The 27,179-nt window shown below is 43.5% G+C and overlaps 1 protein-coding gene across 3 annotated transcripts in view; it reads right to left on the bottom strand.

Moving 5' to 3' along the window:
• Positions 1–24,829, bottom strand: part of DCAF1 (DDB1 and CUL4 associated factor 1) — a 55,842-nt gene extending 31,013 nt beyond the window's left edge. Inside the window, exons 1-13 of one of the 3 annotated variants that reach the window (XM_077325920.1) lie at positions 24,638–24,829; positions 15,086–15,203; positions 14,162–14,238; positions 12,781–12,854; positions 10,574–10,687; positions 9,328–9,465; positions 8,610–9,083; positions 8,066–8,167; positions 5,675–5,833; positions 4,604–4,783; positions 3,297–3,506; positions 2,877–3,046; positions 598–722 (exon numbers count right to left, since the gene is read on the bottom strand). In XM_077325920.1, the coding sequence (XP_077182035.1) occupies positions 598–722; positions 2,877–3,046; positions 3,297–3,506; positions 4,604–4,783; positions 5,675–5,833; positions 8,066–8,167; positions 8,610–9,083; positions 9,328–9,465; positions 10,574–10,687; positions 12,781–12,854; positions 14,162–14,238; positions 15,086–15,195 (1,933 nt within the window). In that variant the 5' untranslated portion in view covers positions 15,196–15,203; positions 24,638–24,829. The remainder of the gene's footprint in view (positions 1–597; positions 723–2,876; positions 3,047–3,296; positions 3,507–4,603; positions 4,784–5,674; positions 5,834–8,065; positions 8,168–8,609; positions 9,084–9,327; positions 9,466–10,573; positions 10,688–12,780; positions 12,855–14,161; positions 14,239–15,085; positions 15,204–24,637) is intronic. The other 2 variants (XM_077325918.1, XM_077325919.1) reach the window with 2 other exon arrangements.
• Positions 24,830–27,179: the final 2,350 nt, after the last annotated feature.

The following is a 27,179-nucleotide window of genomic DNA, read 5'->3' as shown; positions in this document are numbered from 1 at the left end:
CAGAAGTAGGGTTTTCCACAAAATTAGACAGAAAGAAGCATGGCTAAAGTGTGCATGTCCTTAAACAAGGAGGACCATATACAACCTTAACTATGACCCAGATTAAAAAGAAGTTCTATATTTCAAACTTTGCTTTTTTGGGGAGGGAGGGAAGGCTTTTATTACTTCATTTTGCTTAAAACACAACAGTAGACACAACCAGACAAAAGAAACACTCAGGGTGTGCATAAATCACCTGTTCTTTACCAAACATAAAGGTAGGAACAGTTCTTTCCTCTGTCCCACCATACTCAGCATTTCTTGTTTTGATGGAGCCCAAAAACCAGCCAAGTCTAATTTTGTAGCTGTGACTCTATAGTGTGGCCAATAGAGGCTAAAAAATCAAGAAAAAGTAAAAATATCATAGCATTCAAACTTACGAACAGTTCTACATGTGCTCGCATGGATACTGTCATGCACTACTTGTCACAATGACAACTTGCCACAAATCATGCACCTCCTTGAATACTTTATGAAGCCTGACACTGAAAATTTCGGGAATTAGTAAAGCAATTCCAAGAACAATGGAGTCTAAGCAAGAAGCCAAACTGTACATACCCACAGTGGAAACAGTAGATCCTGCCTCATCCAGCACGTCCACAGGCTCTGCTAACTGCAACTGGATCTTCGGAACCACAGTAAGAATGGCCAAGACGTCCAAAGCATAACGTACTGTATCATTCCTAGAAATACAAAATATGCAATTCCTGGACAAATACTAACCATACAAGCCACTATACCCACACAGCTGTTTTCTGGCTGGGAGACAGTGCTGCCGTCTCACAGGCTGGGCACTCACCTGGAGCAATTTATTTATTTATTTATTTATTTATTTGATTTGTATGACCGCCGCTCTCGGAAACCGGCTCGCGGCGGTTCACAATGTTTTAATACAAATACAATATATTAACCATTAAAATTCCCCATTAAAACCCCATTAAAATAATGACTGAGTCACAATGATGGCGATTAAAAAACTATTCCCGTACAGGCCCACTGGATGAGCAGAAGGGAACGGATGGATAATTGGGCATAGGGTGGAACAATCTGGGGAACCAGGTCAGTCTAGTACTGGCCTCCCCCCTCCGGGGAGAGGGGTCCGATCTTAGCCCCGGGCCATCACCCGGCCTTAGACAAACGCCTGGCGGAAGAGCTCCGTTTTGCAGGCTCTGCGGAACTCAGAGAGCTCCGACAGGGCCCGCAGCTCTTCAGGGAGCTCGTTCCACCAGGTAGGGGCCAGGACCGAAAAGGCCCTGGCCCTTGTTGAGGCCAGCCGTGCCTCCCGGGGTCCTGGGATCATCAGCAGATTCTTACCCGCAGAGCGAAGTACCCTGCGGGGGGCATAAGGAGATAGGCGGTCCCTCAAGTATGCAGGACCCAAGCCGCGTATAGTCTTGAAGGTTAATACCAAAACCTTGAACCTAATCCGGAAACAAACTGGCAACCAGTGCAGCTGCTTCAGCAGAGGCTGAACATGGGACCTCCAAGATGATTTAGTGAGGACCCGTGCAGCTGCATTCTGTACCAGCTGTAACTTCCGGGTTAGAGACAAGGGTAGGCCCGCGTAGAGCGAGTTACAGAAGTCTAATCTAGAAGTAACCGTTGCATGGATCACAGTGGCCAGGTGTTCCGGGGGCAGGTAGGGCGCTAGTAGCCGAGCTTGGCGTAGATGGAGAAACGCCGTCCGAGCTACCTTAGTGACCTGGGCCTCCATGGAAAGTGAGGTATCCAGAATCACTCCCAAATTCCTGGCTTGGGGCACAGATGATAATTGTACCCCGTCCAGGCAGGGAAGACGCGCTTCCTGTTCCTGCTCCCTTCGGCCTAGCCAAAGGACCTCCGTCTTGGAGGGGTTGAGTCTCAGGCGGCTCCTCCTGATCCATCCAGCCACTGCTTCCAAACAACTGGCGAATTTTTCTGGGGGGAGATCTGGCCGGCCATCCATCAAGAGATAGAGCTGGGTATCATCAGCGTACTGATGACACCCAAGCCCATAACTCCATACCAGCTGAGCCAGGGGACGCATATAGATGTTAAATAATGTGGGGGGAGAGCACCACTCCCTGTGGCACCCCACATGGGAGTGCAAAGGAGTCGGATAACTCCTCCCCCACAGCGACCCTCTGTGACCTGTTCTCTAGAAAGGAGGATAGCCATTTAAGAGCCACCCTTCCAATCCCAGTATCAGCGAGGCGGTGAACCAAGAGCTCGTGGTCAACCACATCAAATGCGGCTGACAGGAGAATGGCCGACCCGCCCCGGTCTAGCTGGCGCCGGAGATCATCTGTCAGGGCGACCAGCACGGTCTCCACCCCATGGCCAGGACGGAAGCCAGACTGGTATGGATCAAGGGCCGAAGTTTCCTCCAAAAATGCTAGGAGCTGGTCCGCGGCGGCCCTCTCAACCACCTTGCCCAGGAATGCAAGATGCGATACCGGGCGGTAGCTGGCGGGGTCCCGCGGATTCAGCGATGGTTTTTTCAGAAGAGGGCGAACCACTGCCTCCTTGAGCCGCTGAGGGAATTCTCCCGATGTAAGGGAGAGGTTTATAATCTCCCTCAGGGGAACACCTATCCGTGGGTCGCTGGTCTTAAGCAACCACGACGGACAGGGATCAAGGGGGCAAGTGGTCGCCCTCACTGACCCTAGCAATTTGTCCACTTCGGATAAAGAGAGCCGCCTGAAGCCATCAAACCTGATCCCCCGTAACGGCCACGGAGCTTCTAGTTCACAAACTGTATCAACTGTGGCAGTAAGGTCACGACGGAGCGACAAGATCTTATCCGCAAATTGTCAACTCCAGGCACAAGAGTGTTTTAAACTTGATCATGTTCTCACCTGGCATAGTAGGTCTTCCAGTCGCATGCAATTGAAATAAGTTGGAGCATAAGTTGCACACAAGACAGTTTGAGAAAGACCTCTGCTGGCTCCCAATACAGTTGTGCAGGCCCATATTCTATTAGAAATTCCATCATTTCTACAATCTGTTCATGAGTGTAAGAACAAGCCTGCAAAGAGGAGAGGTAAGAAGACTTATGCTCCTTAGGAGATTTTATCCTTAAACGTTCCAATCTGTTTCCACAAAAGAAAAGCTCTTATACACTTAGTTAAAAGAGTATATGACAACAGTTAATCAGTGGAGCTACCAAGGCAGAAAAAACCATCAGCGAAGTCCTGTCTCTAATACTACTGATGAAAAGCACACCTGTGAAATTCCCAAGTACAGCAACAGCAAGCAGCTTCTCTATCTCTACTCACTTTGTAGGGAGGCTGTGGATGGACCAGAATGCCGCCCTCCGTGCGCTGAAGTGATTGTTTCACCTGCTCGACTTTGATAGCCAGGTGTGCCTCAAAATACCGGCGCATGGCCATGCAAGTGTGTTTCCCGGTCTGGCGGCTGGCAAAGATCTCATCATCGCTTAACAGCGCACCCTGGTCCTCTAGGTTTAAGATCTCAAGAGTGCTGATCTAAAAGGGGAAAAGAAGCATTTTTTTATTTTCTTGCTTCCAAAAAATATGGAATCCAAAAGCTCATCACCTTCCTATTTTATTCATAAAAGGCAAAAAGAGCTTTCTTCTTCCTTAGCAAAAACAACCTGCATGCCAATAGGACTATGTTAACTATGCTGTCAGAGAAGATTTAACCATATGAACTGACATAGGGAACTCACACAAAAGTAACCAGCTGTCATTTATTTACAATGATAAAAGAATCCATATTCAGTCAGAGAACATTTAACACAAGAATGCAGCACACCAAAGAAGAAAAACCCCAATGGTTGAGCAATGCTTATGTCTGCACCCAGAAAAATACACTGCAAAATGGTCAAAGAGCTGGGTTGGGGGCATTACGTCATTACAATTGGCTTTGACCTCTAAATTCAATGTGACAATGTTCTTTAGAAAGCTAAGATGCCTTCTTGCCTCTACTCCCCTTGATACTGAGAAGGACCTAGATTAAAGCCCCCAACCTTTTTGAGCCTGGGGGCATCTTTGGAATTCTGACACAGGCGGGTGGGCAAAACTGCAAAATGACTGCCACAGGAGGTGGAGCAAAACACAACATGGCTGCTGCAGAAGGCAGAAAATCACATGGCAGAAAAGCATAACATGATGCAGAGGAGCTAAGCTAGGATGACCAGAACATCCAACTTCACTTTTTTTTAAAAGGGAGTGGTGCCCCTACGGCTACTCAGAGGCAACACCTTAGAACAGGATTTTTCAACAAGGTTTCATGAAATCCTGGGGTTTCTTCATGGTGGAAGTTAATTAATTTTCTATATATTTTTCAAATTTGTTAAACGCTTGTCAGGTGAGATGGCCATATATGGAGACATTGAGCTGTTCCCCCCTCACAAAATGGCAAATGATGGGCCTGAAGAGGGTGGGAAGGGGAGGGGCCCCAGGTGGGTGTGTACACAGCTATGCTTCCCTACCGCATTCTGCACGATCATGCCACTTCTGGGGTTTCTCAAATCCTGTAGAATGGTTCAGGGGTTTCTCAACAGTAAGAAAGTTGAGAAAGGATGCCTTAGAATATTAAACAAAGCTGCTATTATGCTTACCAAGTTAACTAAGCGCCGTAAGCCATCATGCCTATCAAAAAGCTCCAAGACGGCCCGGAACGAGAAACAAATAGAGAAGAACATGGTAGCATGGCAGCAGCCTGAGGCATGAGAGCACTCCATCAGCCACAGGGTATAGTTCACAACATCGGATAATACGTTGTGAGGATGCATGCACACCTATGAAACAAGAAGATGTCATGGCAATCTTAACTTCCATTCGTACAAATAATATGCCAAGTCTGTGCTTTGCCCTCTCAGTAATTCCCACAGTGACTGTGGTAGCAGCAAGGCCAACTTAATAATTCAGCCAGTTGAAATACCAATGCTACCCACTACAAGCAGCTTGAACCTTATAGATTCCTGCATTAGAAGCCTATTAAAGAATATATTTGCAAAGACTGCTTATTTTTTAATCACCCCCACCAATTATATTCTCTCCTTAGAAGCCCCCCTGAAATACCTGCATGAAGCTTAGTCTACTCTCGACTGGTGTCAAACTAATCTAGCAAGAACATCAAACTGTAACTTGATAAATCATCTTATTAACAAATACAGCACAAACACCTTGAAAACAGTAAAATGCTCCCCAAAGAATGTTACACTCAGCAAATGCTAACTTGCTGGTGATTCCTGCCCCAGAGAGATCTGGCTGGCCTCAACCAAGGGAAACGGTATTCTTCCACCGGGCCTACGGTTGAGGCCATGGTGATCCAGAGGTATGTGGGCCTCCCTCCTCCCCTCTCCTATATTCCACAACCTTAGGCTCCCCCCCCCCCCTTGCTCAATTACTGAAACAATGCAAAATCGCCAGCAAGACAGTGGCAGTTAGTAGATTGGAGAAATAGTGTAGTACTATAATTTTATCATATTTTATTGTACTATGGTTTTAAATGTTTAACATTGCTGAAAACTGCCCCAAGCCCACTTGCAAGGACAGGCGGTCTAGAAATTAAATTATAAATAAATAAATTAAAAATAACATAAAGCCAACATATGGCAGAATAAACACATGTGGTTAAGTGAGATGATCTAATATGGAATCACAGCTTCATCTTTGTGGGATCTTACCCTCTCCATGGCATCCTGATTGTAAGACAAGTAATACAAGCACATGGAGACCCCAGTAGCTGCCATAGAAGGACGAGGAATCTCCAGCAACTTCTGTACCCCTCCATGAGCAACAAACTCTGTGGCAAACTTGTTGTGGAGAAGCAGGGATGCCAAGTGCTGTGAGCAGAAACACAAAAATTCAGTGTGGAAACCACGGCTCACCTTTCTGTGCTCTCCCAAACATATGAAATGTACTTCCATGTTCAAAAGAGTACTAAAGAATATAGAACTGCTTTGTTGTCAATGCCTCTGGCAGAACGACTTCCGAGACTGGTAATGAACATCTTCCAACTCAAATACCAAGAAAACAATGCATTTAAAGAAACTTTATCACGCAAATAATACACAACAGTTAGATACCGATTTAAAACAAACGTTCCAACAGCCATATTTCAAATACAAGTCAAATGCAAGAAATTCCAAGGACAGAGAAGCTCCCCTCTTTTGTAGTCCATTTGAAACACAAAGCAGCAATCTCATCTCAGTGAAGCATCCTATTCAGAACTCTGGAGAAGGCCATTTTGGGTCCTATTAGCTTCAGGAGCGAAGCTGAGTATAATGCTATGCATGAAGAACTTCAAGTACAGCAGCAGGGAACTGGCAGATCTATCTAGGCCATGGAACAGTGGATCCATCAGGAACTGCCCAACTTATCTCAGAAATAGTTCCCACAAGGCTTGGCATCACAGTGCACAAACTGATCACTACCAAATTTGCTTTCCTTTATGGCGTTGGTCGTTAGTAAAGGAGATGTGAAGGCTGCTTACCCCCCTCATTCCTGCAGCAGTTAGGGACAAGCCTAGCCAAACACAAACTTTTTCATAGTGGCCAGCAATTATAATTGCAGGCATCTGAAAACAGGATGTCCTGGCTTGGAGACATACTTTGCACAACCAACCTGTAAATATTGGCTTATTTTTTAACTGTTAATATTACTTTACTTAATTTGTTTTTTCATTTTTTTAGACCAGAAGAAACAAAGGAAAAAGGAAAGAAATCCGAAGCTGCAGGTGATTCTGGCATTCCAAGGTCAAACAGAAAAACTTCCTAGTGAATCATTCACTTTTACACAAGCCTTGATGTTATAATTTATCACATTCTGAAGCATTTCCATTGTTTCAACGTAGCAGTTCACTACCTTGTTTTCATTATTAGTTTAAGTATCAAACCTGCTGTTATCTTTTTGTGTTATTCTAATCAAGTTAATATTTGATCAACACCTGACAAACCCTTTTTTTTACTGTTTCTGTTGCGTAATTGCTAGGAGCTATAAATTAGAAGATCCTTCATGCAGTCTTAGCCTCTGACTGCAATATGGACAGAATGACACTGGCCAGAGGGATTTATTTATTTATTATTTGTTATTTATTTATTTTTATACCACCACTCTTGCGGCAGTTCACAACAGCATAAGATCAATAAAAATACAATAAAACCCCCCATAAAACACCCCTTACAACAATAGATGGCGATCCCTTAGTAAAAAACACTCCTGAACTCCCGATCCCTTCCTCCTCTGTTCAGCTGCATGAAATTTCCTTCTGCTGGGAGCAAGGAACCAGATCTAGTTATACTGGGAGGGATCCTCCGATGGAAACACCAAGACTCCACTCTGGCCTCAACCATACGCCTGGCGGAAGAGCTCTTTTTCGCAGGCCCTGTGGGAAGCTGACAATTCCGGCACAGCCCTCAGCTCTTCCGGGAAATCATTCCACCAGGTTGGGGCCAGGACTGAAAAGGCCCTGGCCCGGGTCGAGGCCAGGTGGATGTCCCAGGTGGCCCAGAACAATCAATAAATTCATACCCATAGAGCAAAGATCCCTGAGGGGAGGGGCATAAGCAATCAAGTGGTCCCGCAGATAAGTAAGACCCAGGCTACTTATAGCCTTAAAGGTCAATACCAATACCTTGAACTTGACCTGGAAGCAGACTGGTAACCAGTGCAGATGTTGGAGCACCAGCTGGATGTGGGCCCTCCATGGTGTTCTAGTGAGGACCTTAGTAGCTACATTTTGTATCAGTTGCAGTTTCTGGATCAAAGGCAAGGGCAGGCCCACATAGAGCGAGTTACAGAAGTCTAATCTGGAAGTGACTGTTGCATGGACTTGATTACAAGAAGATAACAATTGTGAAGAGATCTGAATGCCCCAGGCAACGAAAGGATTACCCAAAGCAATTCAGAGGGAAAATATTTTGCAGGAAATGACAACAGGAGCGTTTCTCAAACTCACTAAAACTTCTGCGGCAGCTAATCTATCGAAAGCCAGTCTCTTCAACTTAAGAGATACAGGTTGTAACTGGCTCAGTGCTGTCACCGGTGAATAAACAGCTTAATATATTATCATTTACCTTTAGGGCTTCAAAAGTGAGTAATACATCATTGGTCCTTTTCAAATCAATATAGAACATCATCAATTCTCTTGATCCAAGTTGCATGAAGATGGGCAGTAGCTGGCGGGAAAAAAGATTTGCTTAAAGCCTGAAAAATATATTAGAGATCTGCAGTCACCAACACTCCTTCCTCAGGATAACCGGAATCTCTGCTGAGATTTCCTTCCTCTTCAATTACCTGACTTTTTAGGAGCAAGGTGATGAGCCAAAAATATATAAGAATCATTCTCTGTTCAATCTCTGCAGTATTTCTCCTTTTTCAAATGACTAAGGCTCAAAGCATGTTCTAATTATTACAGAGGAACAGCTCCTTGCCGCAGTACAAACAAGTCACCAAGGGGCAATAAAGTTAAACAACAGTTTCATTTCAGGCCTTCTTACACTCGCAGACTCTTTACAAGATGCTCTGCATATCCTGAAGTGTTGTTCCTCTGTAACATAATTCAATTCACTCTTAAAAGGAAATAAGACCTCAACTATTTGTGCCACTCGCTGTACTCACCTCTTGGTACTCCCCTAGAGGAGTCAGGTACTGCAGAATTAATCTTTGTTCTATAGCAGGGGTCAAAGGGTACAAACTATAGTTTGTGCCAATCACCCATGGAGACATCTCTGACCAGCTGCTATTAGACAGTTCAACAAACATCTTTTCTGGCTCTGAAGAAAAGCCCAGTTTCTGTTTTGCTTTCCGGAAATTCTCTCTTTCATGTTGTTTCGCTGACTTTTTTGTGGCAGAATTCACTCGACTACTCGTCTTGTGACCTGAATCAAGATTAAACGAGATTTCCATGTCCCCCGTAACTTCCTCCTGCTCCCCATCCACAGCCATCTCTCCGTAGTCCATGTCCACAGCTTCTTCATCAAGAGGCAAAAGAGGGTCTGATGGCACTTTTCGGGGACTGAGTCGCTTGTTCTCCTGCTTTGCATTCATTTCATTGACCTGAAGCTCTCGTAAGCGCCGAAGTACAAATGCCACCTGCGGTAGAAAAAAAAAGACAAGTATGCTTCACTTCCCCATCAAGAAGCCACCCAATTCACTACAGATTTTGAGTTCCTTTGAAATGAACCACACTGAGCATATTTCTAGCTATCATTGAAGTAGTCTGAGGCATCCAAAAGACCAAATGAGAACCAGGCATTAAATATGCAATGTTTCAACATTTTATCAGGCAGAAAATAGTAACTGTGCGAGGGACAAATGCTATCCACATAGTTATTACCAGCTGAGAATTCTCATCTCTGTAGTTGGCTGCGATATCTTGGCTCTCCATGGCACCGCCCAGCAATCCAGTTGCATATGTTCGCAAAGGCTGATCAGCCTCTCGTGCCCACTTGAAAAGATTCTCAACAATGCCTTCCTACAGGAACCCAAAAACAAAACAAAAAACCCAGACAGGTATTAACATTTTCAATTATCTCACCATAGCCTGTAAGGTCACCATCTGTTCTATACCTAAAGCTGAGAAAGAAAAGTAATGAGAAGTCTAGGAGTCCTTGAAGCATTTTCCAGGAAGAGTTAATACTGCTTGTCATGGACACTTTACACAGGAACTCTGACTGGGTCCTCAAGCATACTTTTTGTTTTTCTTTACACTGTTTATCACTTCCCGGATGTATTATTAATCCAATGGTCCTTGTGTGATACAAACATACAAGAGAATTCTATCCATGGACGTAAAGTTCTTGGAGGTTTTTTTTTTTTTTTGCTATAGCAGCTCCCACTGGTCAATGAAAAGACCTTTTATACACCAAACCACCACCTGCTTCTTCAGCAATGGTACCTGCAAAAGTAAATGCATCAAATAATGCTCTAGCAGTGCACAGGTTCTCCCTGACATGTACATGTCTCTTTTTCGAATCTTGGATATCTGCTGTAACGCTATCTAAACCAACATATGAACACCAAGAGAGCAGAAGAAGCTACAATCTTGGAACCTATGGATAAAACAGGCTTCCTACATTTTACAAAACAATTTAATTTATAACACAGAATTGCCTCTGGTGGTCACCACTGGCAACCAGAAACTGATCCCCAGTGAACAAATGGTGAGAAAGAGCCTGTGACTCAAAGAACATTCCTAAGCACAAGTCTAGCCCAGTGAAAATCTCTCATATAACTATGGCCATAATTACTTCTGACGGGTGTTCTTCTGAAAGTTGCATCAATGTTTAATTCTCTTTTAAACATCTCCCACATGCCTTTTGTAGTTTTTCTTTTCTGCAGTGTTAAAAGAACTGGTTTTGTTTTTAAACGCAGACTTCGGGCTTCCTCACCCACTGTTTCATACTCAATACACTTCAACTACCTGGCAGGTAATGGTTTTTAAGAAAAAGCAAGTAAGCAAGCCTTTTAAAAATTTTAAAAACTACCATGTTTCTCTCACACACACAAATAAAACAGCAAGAAGAGAAGACTGTGGAATTGTTCAACTTGATGGCATTTATGTATCTTCTTATATACAATACCTTTTCCTGAAAGACAACAGCAGTCTCCAGCCCAGGCATGATGTCTAAAAGAAGTCGGCAGGCAGCAGTGTTCAAGGGTGGCTCTCTGCTTGTCATCACATAAGCATTCACCAGCTGAGAAAATATCAAGGATAGGATTAAACCAGTCCTCCTTTATATTTAAAAGTGTACCCTACCAAAAAGTAAATCAAGATTGCAGTCTGATATCCTACGATACTTTAAACAATTTACTGTGTCATTTACTGATAATTTTGTTGCTTGAATAATTCCTTAACAAAATGTTAAAAAAAACAGGAATTCCCTAACTTTATTGTTACCCTAAGGCTTGTAGGACTTTCAGAAGTGAAAATAATTGAGACGAAAGTAATATGGACTGAAGCCATGAACAGAACAAATTCAAGGAAGTGGTTTCTACCATCTTCACTTGCTGAGTACAAGGGACTATCCTGATCTGTATACCATGCAGCGCTGAAGGCAAGCCCAAAAGAGAGATTTAAGTGAGGAGAGGGACTCAATGGGCAAAAAGAATGACAGAAGGCAGATTCTGGTGAGTACCACTTCTTGCCACGAAGCCCACACAGAGCATGGTATATTTTTGTGGATTGTCCCCCAACCCTCAGCAGCAACTTTAAGTACTAGGTTGGGGGCTGCTGGGAAAATCGCTTCCATAACTTCACACCATTAACAGAAGCACTAAATATCATGTCTATAATTACAGCAAATCCTTGCAGAGGTAGGAGGCTTCCAACTCCACTGAAGCCCATGGGCTTAGAAGAGTACAACTCTGCTTAGGACTGCACTGTATGTTTGTGTTTCATTTCCAGCAAAGTAAAACTTTGCTAAATAATAATTTACCATATTAATTAAGCCAACATGGTACACCTGCACTCCTATAAATCCTTGGTAATAGAGAGGACAAGTAGGGACTTGCAAGAACTTGGGAGAGGCATCTCACTTCCCCCCTCTCACACTAGTTCCTCTTTTCTTTTTCTGAAAGCCTCCACAGTCTCTCTCATCTTCCCACTCCTGGAATCACAACACATCTCCCAAATACAGAGATCAGTTCTCAGTAGGGCTGTCAGATCAAGGTCAGGAAACCCCTGGAGATTTGGGGATGAAGCCTAGGGAGGACAGAAGTTTCAGTGGGATACAATGCCATGGTGCTAACCCTTCAAAGCAGCTGTTTTGTCCATAGGAACTGATCTCCATAATCCCCCTCCTCAGCACCCCCAGCCCAAATTTCTAGGAATTTTCTCAATTCTTTCTCTCTTCTTGGCAATCCCTATATCCTCTCCCTGCCATGTTCTCTCCTCAGCCATTCACCCATCTACCTTTATCTGTATCCCGTCTTCAGCTATACACACACATTCTCCACAATGGGGACCAAAGCAGATTACATTATTCTCTTTTCCCTTTTTATCATCACAATACAACAAACCTGTGAGGTAGATTAGGCTGAAAGTATGTGGCTGGTCAAAATCACCAAGATGGGGATCTGAACCTTGGTCTTACAGACCCTAATCTGAAGCTGTGCTACATCACACTGGCTTTCATAGAGTGGACACTGTTGAACAGAAGCAAGAAGCTAGGTCTAACTGAATAATGCAAGTCAGGTGATATCAAGTCACAGAGAGGATGCTCTCAGGCGTAGGACTGCCAGTGTTCAGGTGGGAACTGGAGATCCTCCAGAATTACAACTGCACTGCAGACAACAAATCTGTCCCCCGGGAGAAAATGGCTGCTTTGGAGGATGGCTTCTGAGGCATTATACAATGCTGAGGCCTCTTCCCTCCCCAAGCCCTGCACTCTTCAGACTTCATCACAAAATCTCCAGGTCTGGGCCCAACAAGCCCTCCCTCAAAGGCCCAAAAAAGGCTGGAAAGCCCCCCCCCCCCCCGCTCCTCCTGCCTTCTACCAACAGAGTTACGCATGGAATGCTGTGACTGCCTAGCAACAGCCACTGAGAGAATATGCTACTTAAAGCTACGAGTGCTTTTTCCCTAATTTCCAGATTTTTAAAAAAGCTGTCCAGTGTATTTTTTTTTAGATTTCACATTTTTATGCAAATCAAGGGCACTTTTCTGATTCATAGATAGATCTGTCTTGCCTGTTCACATCTCTAAAGATATCCAGACTTCACTATTAGAATATAAAATGATTGGCGACGAACTGCCCGCTACAAATCAATGGATAAACATTAAACCTACTGCATTCATGAAATCATCATTTTTGAACAGTATTCTCAGCAAATGGCCAAGCATGCAGTCTGGATCTGCTCGACCTACGAAAGAATGTTAAGAACATTAGATACTCACATGTAATAATTAGAACAAAATAAGCAACAGTAATCCAAAGAAAGTCAAGCATAAAATAATATCCAATACAGAATGGCTAATTGAAGCATATCATCATTTCAGTGTTTCTGATAACAATGAAAGGCTATTTCTAACATTATTTTTAATGTGGTGTTATAAGACATTTTCTATGCTGTACAAACAGTATACAAGCTCAAATATAACAACCACCAAAATGTGTGTATGTATGACTGTTGCAAACCATCCAAATGGGTGTATGTATGATTGTCGTAATTCATAGATGGAAATGTTGATCACAAAAAAGAGGGTAGAGTCGTGTCATGACATGTCACAGAGACATCAAGAGATAAAAATATGATTATGGAATTAGACAGTTTTCGTTCTTTCCATTTTTTATAGTCTGGCATTAAAAAGTTTCAAGAATCCAGTCAATAAAAATCCTTAATTTCAAATGGCTAAGCAAATACCGTTCTAATTGTTCTTTTAAAAAAAAGCATAGTGAATATTTAGATCATCAAGTGAGAAAGATCTCATGTTCAAACATCAATAAATGGATGCGGAGATATCAAATTTTGTAAAAGTACATTTTTTCTGGCGACTAATGCTGCCCAGCCCTTCCATAAATTCAGATGCAGCATGTCCTGACTGTGCCACCAATTTAACCTGCATGGTAACATCAGTGGAAAAGAAGTCCACTACTGTATAGTCCCGCATCATTGACATATCAGGCCTTGAACTGTATTCATATTGCCAGCAAAAAGAATTCCTTATTTTCACTGAACAATCTCTGATTTTCAGTATGAATATATCAGTCAGTTCTGGTGGCTCAAAGCTTATGAGCTGACAGAAATAGCTCTGGAACTGTAGCCCAATTCTTTGTTGTACACTTCTTATTATAAAATTAACTCCAGCTTCATTTTCTTTGTAATCTGCTTATATACTGTTGCTTCAATTTTTTTGTAAATGCCTTAAGAAGAGTTCCATTAGAACTGAATGCTCTGAGCAGGAAGGTTTTTGTCACTCTCCCAGTTAATCAGTCCAAATAATTAAATAAATTTTAAAATACTTTATTCACAATTTTCATTCTAAATGTATTCTTAAAAAGCATGCAGTGAAAGTATTTGTAAATCCACTTACACCATGAGTCAAAGATCAGATACAAGCCTAAAATATAGTAATAGCAGATAAGATTTGTGCAGTTTTTCAGATTTAAAAAAAATACTATTAAGAAGTAGCTCACACCACATTGGCATTCACTCTTATGACAACTTACCTGGATGCCTGTCATCAAACGGATCTGGATCTCCCTTGCGGTACTCTTCCGTCTCTTTCTCAATCAATTCTGACATTCTAGACGCAGAGAAAAAACAATGAACCCCTTGATATCCCCCTTCCAAGAAGCTCTTCCATAAATGATTCCAAACCCATTCCAATTGTACAGCAGAGGACCAAGATACACTAGAATGATTCAGCAAGGGACAGCAATAAGAGACTGAAGCACTGTACTCTGCTAAAACAACATCTATGCTGCTAAGAACCATGCAGTCTTCTACCAAGAACAGAGGCTGTCCCTGTCATATAGCTACCAACAGAGAGATACAAGTGTCAGCTGGAAAGAGCTGGTCTCTCAAGGGGCAGCTATTAAAGAAAATATCTTACAACTATTATACTTTATTATTATTAATAATTATTATTATTAGGACTGATAATAACACTCTCTTGGCTCCACCCTTCCCATCCATTTTTTTAAAATTATCTTAGCTCTTCTAATTTCCCCAAACCAGCTTTACTCAACTTTTTTCAACCGTTGAGAAACCCCTGAAAAATTCTTCAGTCTTCAAGAAACCCCAGAAATGGCGCAATTGTGCAGAATATGGTTGAAAAGTATAAAAGTGTACATACCCACTTAGAGCCCCTTCCCTTGCTACCCCTTCCAGGCTCATCAATGGCCATGGGGGGGGGGGGGTTGAAAAGACTACATATGGTCACATCACCCAATAAACACATTTTAAAAATACATAAAATATTAACTCCCACCCATCCTGGAAACCCTTTCAAGGCCATGAAGAAATTCCAGGGCTTCATCCCTGGTTGAGGAAGCCTGCCCCAAATTTTTAAAATTCAAGTTATACAGAGCATACCACCAAGTTTAGTAGACGAAGAATACTTATTTCAAATAAAACAGAATCATAGTTACCGAGTAAGTATGGGGACCATGTCCTGTCCACTGCCATGTTCTTTCTCCCACTGCTCTAGCAAAGCAGTAAGCTCAGCTTTGGAATCCAGATACCCAGAATTTGAAGTCATGACTCACCCTAAAGAGAAAGGAGACATGCAAAGACAAACATGAAAGTTATTCAATAATATAAAGTCATTCAATAAAACAGACAGCCAGTGAGACAGTCAGTGTGATGCAATGGTGAAAATATTGTATTAGGATTTCAGAGATGTGAACTCCAATCCTTACTGAGGCATTAAGCAAGTTGTTTTGTATCAGCCTAACCTGTTGTAAAGTTAAAACAGAAGGGAAGGACTAGAAGAAGCCTGTTCAATTGAGGAACTACTGTAACTGTCAGAAACTTCATCTGGATGTTTAGCTGAAATTTTTTTTCAATTAATTTCAACCCATTGGTTCTGGTCTGGCCCTCTGGGGCAACAGAAAACAACTCTGCTCCATCTTCTATATCAGTGGTCCCCAACCCCCAGTCCAGAGACTGGTCCCGGTCCCCAACCCTGGTTCGGAGACCGGTCCCGGCCCGTAGATCAATTGGTATCAGGCTGCAGCTCTTCCTCATCCTCCTACCCAGCTGCTGCCTCGGGGGCTGCCCTGCCACTCTGCTACCGGCTCACCTTTGGTGCTCTCCAGCGGCCGCCATGGCTGGGGCTCTCCCTCAGCGTGGCACTGAGCAGCTGCTGCTGGCAGTGCCCCCCCCCAGCAGGTAGTGGGAAGTCAGGGGCGCCAGTGGGTAAGCAAGTGGAGCAGGGGCTCAGGCGTCAACGTCCCTCAGCAAAATAGTACCCCCCCCGGGCCTCAGTAAAATTGTTAAGCGTTGACTGGTCCCTGGTGATAAAAAGGTTGGGGGCCACTGTTCTATATGACAGCCCTTCAAGTATTTGAAGATGGCTATCATATCACCTCTTAGTTGTTTGCTCTCTAGGCCAAACAGACCAATGTTCCTCAACCTTTCCTCATATGATTTGGTCTTCAAACCCCTCACCATCTTCATAGCCCTCTTCTGGACACGCTCCAGTTTCTCTACATCTTTCTTCACTTGTGGTGCACAAAACTGAACACAGTACTCCAAGTGAGGCTGAACCAGAGTGGAGTAAAGTGGTAAAATCACCTCACATGATCTGGACACTATATTTATTTTAATACAGCCCCAAATCCCATCTGCCTTTTTAGCCACCAAGTCACACTGCTGACACATGTTCAATGTCTGGTCTACTAAGACCCCCAGATCTTTTTCACATGTACTACTGCCAAGACACATCTTGCCCATCCTATAGTGATGCATTTGATTTGTCCTACCTAAATCAAGAACTGTACATGCAGCTCCACACACTCCCAGGTGCAGAAACCACAAGAGAATGTATCATGCTCGTGGGGCAGCAATGGCTGGTTCCCGAGCTTGCAGCTGAGTCCATCTAGGCAGGAGGTGAAAGGCTGTGGATCCCCTGCAAAGTTCCCATGGACCCCTGGGGGTCAATGGACCCCTGGCTGAGAATCCCTGCCCTAACCACACCACCATAACAACTCTCATTAATGAAGTATTATGTCAGTAATAACATTTGGAATCTCTCAACTCACAACAGGGAAGCAAGGACAAAAATAATGCATTTCTGCATGTCAATAAAGACCTCTGGAATGCCGAAATGACTAGTAAGTAGATACTTTTAGATGGGTGAAGGATATGGGGAGATTAAAAATAAAGGGAGGAGGACTCTCCCAAGGAATTTGTCAGAGTAAAAAAAACTGGGAAAGTTTGGGAGAAACTGAGAGGGGGAGAGCCTTATACAATATTTTCCCTTCTACAACTGTAAGTGAAATGCTTTAACATATTGCAGCTGTTCACATCACTGCAAAACTCCTAGATACAAAAGTAAAGATCATAATGTTGGTGAAGATAGTATTGTTGCTTTTGCCTTAATTACCAAAGAAACAACACTCTTAAAATGAGATACTGGAAAAAACAATTTTCAAAAGAACAGAATATGAGCCATTTTTAAACTGGGCACCTAGCAAGCTTATTGCCCTTATAGTAAGATGGTTAGATCCATCTCAACCTTCTTCATCATCAAATGGAACAAACCAATGTATGTGGAAAAAATTCACACACACGAAGAAATGCTGAAGATACAATACAATGAAAGAATGGCAATGTTTCTTTAAAGTCATGCAACCATTCCACTTTCTACAATCAATGATACTCAGAGGCAGAAGCTTTATGGAATCTTCCGATGGTTCCAATAAAAGAAGTTTGCATTACAACAGCACGACTTGCAAGAATGAAATTCAGGATAGACTGGCATGAATAGCAACCTCCTTCCACTTACTTTAACAGAACACACTGTTCCAAATTAAATATGCTCAAGACTACAACCTGTATCTAATGAAGACCATCGTTGCAAACAGGCTTGGAGAAAAGAGTCCTGTTCCCTTATTAGAGGCCAAACGTGTGGAAATGGGCAGTAAAAGCTTGTCATGTACTGCAAGTTCTTTGTCACATAGTATGTCTGAGCTCTCTCACTGAAAATTCTTCTTCAATTACTATATAACTTCTTCAATTACTATATATGCTGAGATATAGGCATCATTTCTGAGTCCAGATAATAAACCCTTTCTTCAAATCCATGACTATTGTAGTAGATACTTTTCAACTTTCTCCTACCATTTTCCCAACTGTTAAAACCTATGATACCACACACACTGTTTCTATGCATGTCTACTCAGAAGTAAATCCCATTAACGGCAGTTACTTCCAGGTAAGTAGATGTATGATCTCAGCATTACAATTCAGCAGATCCTATTTGAACAAACAGAAGCATCTCTACTTCTAAGATTTCATGTGCTGCTGCAGCTGTCCCAATCTCTGTTGGTGGCACTGCCATGGTTGGGCAAGCCTCCATCTTCTGGCGCACTCAGGGGTTGGGACTTATGGATGTTATGTCCACAAGTACTTCCGTTTCACTGAGCATACCAGAAGATGTGTTCCATATCAAAAACTCAATTTAATTGAATCTTAGAGCCAGTAATAATTACGAAATTATTTTAACCACCATCAGTGAAAGGTGTAATATTATGTGTACGTATAAATAAGCAATTATAAGAATGTCTTGTATAATATGTCATGCAACAAAATATTCTAGTATTAAATGATAATATTGTTCTTGCACTAACAAATGCTGAAGGACCCTAAAATACTGCTGAAAATACTAGGTGCTATTATGAAATTTCTAGGCACCATGGCAACATGGAATTGAAGATTTGTCTAGCCCTGGGTTAAAATTTAAAACTGGATGGACTAGATGATCTTCATACCTTCTCGCTTTCCAACCTGGGATTCATCAAAAATCTAACATCTACGTGCAAGTAACACTATATACCAGTGGTTCTCAACTTTCCTAATGCCGCAACTCTTTAATACAGTTCCTCATGTTGTGGTGATCCCCAACCAAAAAATTATGCAAGTATTTATTCACAGAAATTAAACCGAAACTGACCAATGGCATGAAGGTCCATTGTTCATGATTGTATATAAATTGTTTTTTTCTGGGGTTTCTCAGTTCAGCTCTGTCTCTTGTCCCAATCTCGCTCTTTTCCGCTGCTCCAGACAAACGAATGCTCTATCTCGCTCTACCCCGGCCAAGCTGCTCACCCTGTGAAAGGGTCGGTCGGCCCCAAAGTTGAGAACCACTGCTATATACTGATGCACAAAATATTCAAAGAAGATCCTAGTGATGGATGGGATTGGATCTATAGAATTATTGTCAACTGAACCCTAATTTAGGAGCAGAAAAGATTTAAATACTGGTCAAGGTACATCTAAGATAATGTTTGGAACAGCCTAACAAACAAGTTGGAAAAGCTGGTATCGTAATATTGCTGAAGTTAAATAATGCATACCAAATTTGTGACTATGAGTATTGATCATGGAAGCCCAAGAGTTTTTAAAGAAGCAGTGGGATTACTACGATGATGATGATGATGATGATGATTATTATTATTATTATTATTATTTGCCTCTACCCAGAGGCTCGAGGCAAGTTACAGTAGACAACCCCCCCCAAAAAAACCCATACAATAAAATCACAAAAAACATAAACATAGTAAATATAGTAAACCAAGATGTGGCAAAAACACATAAGCCTAAACTAACCCCCCTCTGATGTCCATCCTAAGTGGGGGGAGGAAGATTATATGTAAACATAAAATCTTATAGTGGGGTTCTGGCCTGGATGACCAAGGTTAGCCTGATCTCATCAGATCATGGAAGCTAAGCAGGGCTGACCCTAGTTACTACTTGGATAGGAGACTACCAAGGAACTTGGATAGGAGACTACCAAGGAACTTGGATAGGAGACTACCAAGAGGCAGGAAAGCCACCTCTAAACATCTGTTGCCTTGAAAACCCTGTAGGGTCATCACAAGTCAGATGCAATTTGATGGCCCTTTCCTCCACCAAATCATTACTTCTAATCCTTTAAATGGTAGCACATTTGCTTGAACTGTTTTTGCATCTTTACACTCACTGTTTGGGTGTGTGGCCATAACATTACTGTAAATAAACATAACCTATGTTGTTACAATTATGTTGATGATACTGCATTAATGACACAATTATCAAACTATGTTGCATTGTATTATGCAATTTATGTTCTTTGTAAACTGCCCTGAGCTGCATGGGTCTAGATTAAATGTATTTATTCTTTATTAATTACATTTGTATACCATCCTCCCCTGAGGCTCAGGGCACCAAATAAATAAATAATATTGTTAATTTTACCTAAATATGAAAAATATATAAACTATATTAAGTCTACATTTATTCATAAATGAATCCAAAAACATCAAATGGACATGACCTGGTACTCAATAGCAGGACAGCTCCTTAACAGAGGGTAATTCTAGCAATCATATGTTGCTCACACTAGGGGGGACAGGGATAATCTACTAAAATTCTGAAGAAAGCAGCAGAGCAAGTACTATCCTACACTGTAGACGTGCATTACTACTGCTGACTCCTGTGTGACGAAGCTCTTGCCAACAGACAGCACCTTAATACAAGGCAAAGCAGAGGACTGATTAAAATCAAATAATAACCAGTTCCCCAGTGGCTGAAGTATCCAACCAGCAAATGTCTGGCCTTGAAAAGTTGCTACTGTTGAAAAGGCTAGACAAAAGACTTCTCTTTTAACTTATGGGTAGTAAGACAGAGTCTGGCCTAAATTTCTCTCCACTACTTTCTCCTGAGGAGTTACAAAGGGCAGGCAGCTAGGCCATAGTATTTTAAAATCTCAAGGGCTGCCATGTCATGTTGTGAAGTAAATCCCATACAATTAATCATCCAAGTTGGAAGAAAATAGTTTGAAGCTCCAAAATAATTAATTCTGTCATTTCCAATAGAAGTGTTCCACTTGGCCAATCAAATGAAGTAAATTGGCCACTTTCCCAAACCTGCCCAGACCAGAAGGCCAGAAAGAGAAATCTTAACAGATTCCAGATGGTAGACATGGAAGTCTCTCGCAGTCAAGACAACAAAGAAAGATGTGGCACCTTAAAGACCAATGCATTCACCATGCCAAAGGCTTATAACGGATGAGGGGGCATCTTTTTTTTTGAAAACTTATTCTACTAAAATTAAGATGCCACAAGATCATGCATATGTGATGTGTCTATGTGTATGTGGGGGTGTCTTCTGTTTTAGTCTAAAGCCATACTCCAGTTTCACTAGGGTAAATAATCCTGAATCCTGCCTTCAGGGCTGCTTCCTTCCCTTTTTCAAACTTCCTGCTGCTGGCCTTTCTCATATTTAGTAAACAACAGTGATCTAATGTATTTCTATTCAGCACAATTCCTCTTTTCTCAAGTTGCGTGCAAATTTACTAGGCCTACCACATGTACATGCAAGCTGGTAGCTCGTACACAACAAGGTGAATAATACTGATAAACTATTAAGTTTCCACACAGCTGTTTTGAAATATGATTGGGTGTGCTGAATCCTGAGCTTTTAAATGTAACAAATATTCTCAGTGACTCTCACTTCCTGAGCTTTTAAATGTAACAAATATTCTCAGTGACTCTCACTTCCAAATTTAATGCTAAGGTTTTTATGTCATTGACACACTATAAGCAAAAGGACAATTTTCACTTTCTGGAGCTTTTCCCATTCATATACTATACTAAGCAGCAGAGAAGAAGGAAGTTGCAGCTATATTTGTGTAATAAATGAGAAAGACCAGGGAAAAGAACATATAACCCAGCGTTAACAAATATCTGGGGGGGGGGGGGAGCGGAATTAACTAAGCCCAAAAGCCTCTGTTTTCCTCATTTTGCCTCAAGGGGTGAATTCAGGCTGGGCAGTGGCACAGGAGAGAAGTTTTAAGCCATTCTTCCTCCCTATGACATGGTCCCAATACAAATCTTCAAAAGGGGGGAAACACGTGAGAGCTCATTCATGGAACATCTGGTTTGTCTCAAAATCACCAAGATGCTTTCTAGGAACAGGAGTATTTCTGTTGTTAACCATTTCTGATAAACTTTCATGTGCAGCAAGATTCATGACAACAAGATCTCTTCATACACTCTGTCAAGTGTTTTAACTGGTTATATTTTTGCAGTTATAGTTCCACATGTGTTTTAAAAAGCACTGTATGGATTAGCTTCAAAGAGCAACTTTTACAGAATCAAGCCAAAGCAAATAATGAAAAATCAACAGCAGTACAACAAAACTAGCACACAGAGATGAGCTCACCTCTGGGAGCCAAGTGTTAAACCCATAGCAAGACAATGCTTTGCTCAAAGTTATCATGTACTAACAGATAAAATGTACTTACTCTAATCCTTACACACCTTAGTCCAGAAGGTTCACTGTATCATCAAGTGAAATAAATCCCATGAGCTGCTGTTGACTGTTACAGGGGGGGAAAAAGCCTAACAATGGGACATTTAATATTGCAAGAGGTATCTATGCCTTCACTGCACACAAGTACTGCAGTGAATGGAAATCCCCTTTTATGTGCCTTAGCAAAGTGAAGATGGAAATACAACCACATTGATGAGGTGCTGCCATTTCAAATGGTAAACAAGAAGTACGTGTTTCTCAAGATGACCTACCTATCAAAAAGTTGTGAAAAAACGGTACCTAACAGAATTAAGTAGCCAATAAATCCCATATTTGATGTCAGTAAACTTTTGTTCAAAAAGGGCCCCAAACTTCTATGATCTAACAGAGGGTGTTACCAGGGAGGCCTTGATTCAGTTCCTAAATAGATTTGAATCCAGGGTTCTTTAGATGCTATTTTACTTGCTCTGTTCAATATGTTTCTTAACTACAAAAAATAAGTTTACAGTTGGTTCAAAGGTACAAAAGATAGACTAAAGTTTTTAGCACATTCATAGCACAAACGAGAAAATCTCTTCCAAACATTTCATCCCAGCACACTTCAAACATTGTGCCACACTGCTTCATGACAAGGCAGAGCTATGTAAAGAGGAGTCAGCTTTGTTTTCAAAGACTTCCACACAGTTCTATGCTGCCCCCTGGGCATTACTGGAAAACAAGGCATAAACAAGTGAAATGCTTTATTATGTTTTTATCATGTATTTTGTTTCATTTTGTTGTTGTGAGCTGCCTTGAGAAGGGCTGGAGAGGCAGCATACAAGTTTTCTACATAATCAAATGATGGACAAAGTAAAATGGGTTGCAATATGGGAATACTTCAGATTCAGCCTGCACTTCAAATGTGTGCATCTCTATGGGTTAACAGGAAGAGGAAGCTCTGTATACATTCGCCTGAATTCCTTGGTGGAAATGTGAAATAAAAACATAATATACCAGGCCACTCCTGACACTAGGCTGTCATTCACTCCTGTGAAAAAAGGCTTCTACTAGGGTAATGTTGCAACGAAGACAAGAACTGCTCATTTAGCTCTCCTGGGTCACCATGGACAGCCCCCTCCCCAGGAATTACGTTTCTAATACACACACATACTTCCACTCATCACACTTGGTAGGTTTTTAAGGAAGACAATGCATATTGAGAATGGGACACTTTTCAGTGGTTCCCATTGATTTCCATGGGACAGGCAAAAGGGCTATAACTCAGGACGCAAGGAATGAGAGTTTCGCCACAGATCCTAAGAATACTAGGAACATGAATGACTTCAGTCCCATCTCATCTGTGGATCAAAACCAACTATATTATTTTCCTTGTTATAAATAAATTAACACAATTCACATTTAGGGGCAACACTATACTGGAAGTAAAACCTACCTGCTCTATCTGCCACTGGGTGGCCGGACCTCTCATGAGCACATGAAGCTGCCTTACACTGAATCGGAAAACCGGTCCATCAAAGTCAGTTTTGTCTACTCAGACTGGCAGCAACTCTCCAGGATTTTCAGGCACAAATTCTTTCAGATTATTTACAACCTGATCTTTACTTGGAGATGCTGGGGATTGAACTTGGGACTTTCTACACGCCACGCTAATATTATGCCATGCTCCCCCCCCCCCAACAAGACCCAATGAAGAGGATTTCTGTATTAATTTGACTCTCCCCTAGGAATTTCTACAATATGCATTTAACTCTATTAGAATAGTGAACATTTGCTAATAACATGCAACTTCTTCCAAAATACAGAACAAAAAAGGAGAGACTGGGGCCATAAAGGGTGCCAAATGCATTGAAACAGCAGCCCTTCACTACCACCACTATTTCTCAGGCATTTCTTTTCTAAAACTAAAGATGCTAGGACAGGGACTTGACTGCAGCCTTGCCCAATGTCCAGGAAAGACGAGCTTGCTGCAGCCATTTAGGGGGAAGGAAAAGGACCTCTACAGGCACAGGCACCTTATCGTCCAGTTTATTTACATTCGAGGGGCAAATCCGAGTACTGATAGTACCCGCGGATGCTTTCTGGCTCGAATAAACAGAGTAAACACAGAATGAACGTGCAACAGAATGGACACAAGGGCAGGCAAAACGTCCCTGGAGAGTTTGCAGAAACCCGCTGGTCGACTGCCCCGGGGATGACAGCTAGGGCCGAAAGGAAGCCCGCGCTCCGCCGAAGAAAGGCGCGAATAAGCAGGCGAAAGGCGGGTGGGGGCCCTCCGACGGCCCTTCAGGCTCCGGGAAAATCGGGGGCGCAGCCGGTGCCGGCAGCGGCGAGCAGAGGGGAAGAGCGATTCCCCCAACTGGGAAGCCTTGTTCGCAGCCGGGACGCCGCCACCTCCGGGCGGGAGCAGCACCGCCCGGGAAAGAGAGAACCACCCAGGCTTCTCCTTCTCCCCCCCCCCCCCATGCCTGGCAAGGTGCTCCAGGGGCCAGGCGGGTCTTGTTCTGGGGCTGCTCGTCTTGCGACTCACACAGAGCCACACGGGGAGCCCCCCTCCGAGCCCCAGAGCAGCCGCCCCCCTTCCCCCTCAGCCTTTCTCTTGCCGGGGGGCTGGGCTCGGCCTGTCCCTCTCCGCGGCCTCGGCCCGCTCCGCTCCCTTCCCTCTACCTGCCAGGCCCGCGCCATACCTGCCCGGTGTGCCCCCGCCGCGGCTGCCCTGTCGGCCTCCTCCCGGCCCCGCACACGCACGCACGCACCACGGCCCGGCGGCAGCGGCGGCGGCTATCACTATGGCGGGCACACACTTTGCTCGTCACCGCGCCAGAGGACCGTCAGCCCTTACGCAATAGTCGCCCCCGGAGCCCGCACAGCGTGGCAGGCGGCCGGGAAATGTAGTTCGGTGGCAAAGGGCGCCAAAGCGCATGCGTCTTCGTTCCTCTCCGCCCTCGGCCTCTTCCTGTCTCAGGGCACCTTGGGGGCGGTAGAAGCCACAGTCTATGCCCGTGTTGTGTATTGAACAAAGTTTGAGTCCAGTGGAACCTTTACGAGCAGCAAAATCTTATGCAAGATGTAAAGTTTCGTGCGCACGCACACTAATTCAGACAGGTGAAGCTGTTGATTCTATGGACTATTGAGGGGACGGGGATTTGATTTATTTTATTATCCTGGGAAGTGTGGCGCGCAACTCTTTGTAATAAGTGAATACTTATTGACGCTTCCCATGACGTAAAAATAATTTTGCTGCGAACAGGAAAGCTAGAACGCATAAAACGAAAGAGTAATAGTTATGACTATATGAGTAATTCAGCATAAGATTAGGCAGTAAATTCCACTTGGTGAAAATCATGCAAGTTTACTAACACAAACCATTGAGTTCAATGGGGCATGCTCCCACATACATGTAAAAATGGCATACAAGTCTACTCTATATGGGCAATACATTTTGTAAAGGTTTAAATAATGACTTTCTACGAGGAAGCTTAGAAGAAGTCATTACATGTAGCTATGACTCTTAATGGAAGCCCTAAGCAAGCTATACACTCATTAGAGAAGAAGCAGAATTTCTACATTAGAATTTCAGTATGGATGAGTTTATTATTTTGTTAAAGGAATGAAAATACAAAATGCGCTACATTCTGTTCCATATCTTTAGCAGATGTTGTCAGCTGTTGACTGCTTCCACACACATACTGCCAGATTCTGTCAAATACTGCTTTGTTGTTGTTACATGCAAATTTATGTCTGACCCATCGCGACCCAATGGACAACGAACCTCCAGGCCTTCCTGTCCTCTACCATTCCTCGGAGCCCATTTAAGCTCGCACCGACTGTTGCAGTGGCTCCATCCAGCCACCTCATTCTCTGTCGTCCCCTTCTTCTTTTGCCCTCGATCGCTTCCAGCATTAGGCTCTTCTCCAGGGAGTCCTTCCTTCTCATGAGGTGGCCAAAGTATTTATTATTATTATTATTATTATTATTATTATTATTATTATTATTATTAGATTTATTCCCTGCCACTCCGTTGCGGCTCGTGGCGGGTTACAACATCTTAAAACCTCATTAAAATCCATTAAAACAACAACTACAGTTTCGGCCTTATTAATTAACTAACTAGCATGGCAAGATCAGCTAATCAACTTCCCCCTCCCACTACTGGCAGGTGGAGAGGGGATCCTGATGGTACCAGTCCCAATCCTAGCTCCAGATCCCGGATCCCAGGGGGGCATAGGTGTTAGCCTTGGCCTCAACCGTAAACCTGGCGGAAGAGCTCCGTCTTGCAGGCCCTGCGGAACGATGGAAGATCCTGCAGGGCCCACAGCTCTCCCGGGAGCTCATTCCACCAGGCAGGGGCCAGGACCGAAAAGGCCCTGGCCCTGGTCGAGGCCAGGCGTGCTTCCCTAGGGCTGGGAATGACCAACAGATTTTCACCCGCAGAACGTAAGGTTCTGCGGGGGGCACAGGGCGATAGGCGGTCCCTCAGGTATGTGGGTCCCAACTCGCGTAAAGCCTTGAAGGTTAGAACCAAAACCTTGAACCGGATCCGGGCAGCAATTGGCAACCAGTGCAGCTGCCTCAGCACTGGCTGAATGTGGGCCCTCCAAGGTGTACCAGTGAGGACCCTAGCAGCTGCGTTTTGCACTAGCTGAAGTTTCTGGATCAAGGACAAGGGAAGGCCCGCGTAGAGCGAGTTACAGAAATCTATTCTGGAGGTGACCGTTGCATGGATCACTGTGGCTAAGTGTTCGGGGGACAGGTAGGGCGCTAGTAGTCGGGCCTGGCGGAGGTGGAAAAATGCCTGGCCCGCTACTTTTTTGACCTGCGCCTTCAAAGTCAGGGAGGCGTCAATGATCACACCCAGGTTCCTGGCCTGGGACGCGATGGTAAGATGCGTCCCTCCCAGGGTGGGGAAGCGCGCTTCCTGATCCCGCCCCCTACGTCCCAGCCACAGGACCTCCGTCTTGGAGGGGTTGAGTTTCAGGTGACTCTGCTCGAACCATTCTGTCACTGCTTCCAAACATCTGGCAAATGGTTCCGGGGGAGAGTCCGGGTGGCCGTCCATGAGGAGATAGAGCTGGGTGTCATCAGCGTACTGGTGGCAACCCAGCCCAAAACTCCGCACCAGCTGGGCCAGAGGGCGCATGAAGACGTTAAACAGTGTGGGGGAGAGGACCGCGCCCTGTGGGACTCCACAAGGAAGTCTGTAGGAGCGCAAGAGCTCATCCCCCACTG

The sequence above is a fragment of the Paroedura picta genome, chromosome 3, assembly GCF_049243985.1.
Source record: "Paroedura picta isolate Pp20150507F chromosome 3, Ppicta_v3.0, whole genome shotgun sequence".
Lineage (NCBI taxonomy): Eukaryota > Metazoa > Chordata > Lepidosauria > Squamata > Gekkonidae > Paroedura > Paroedura picta.
The sequence above is the reverse complement of the archived record's forward strand: the minus strand, read 5'-3'. Positions and strand labels throughout refer to the sequence as shown.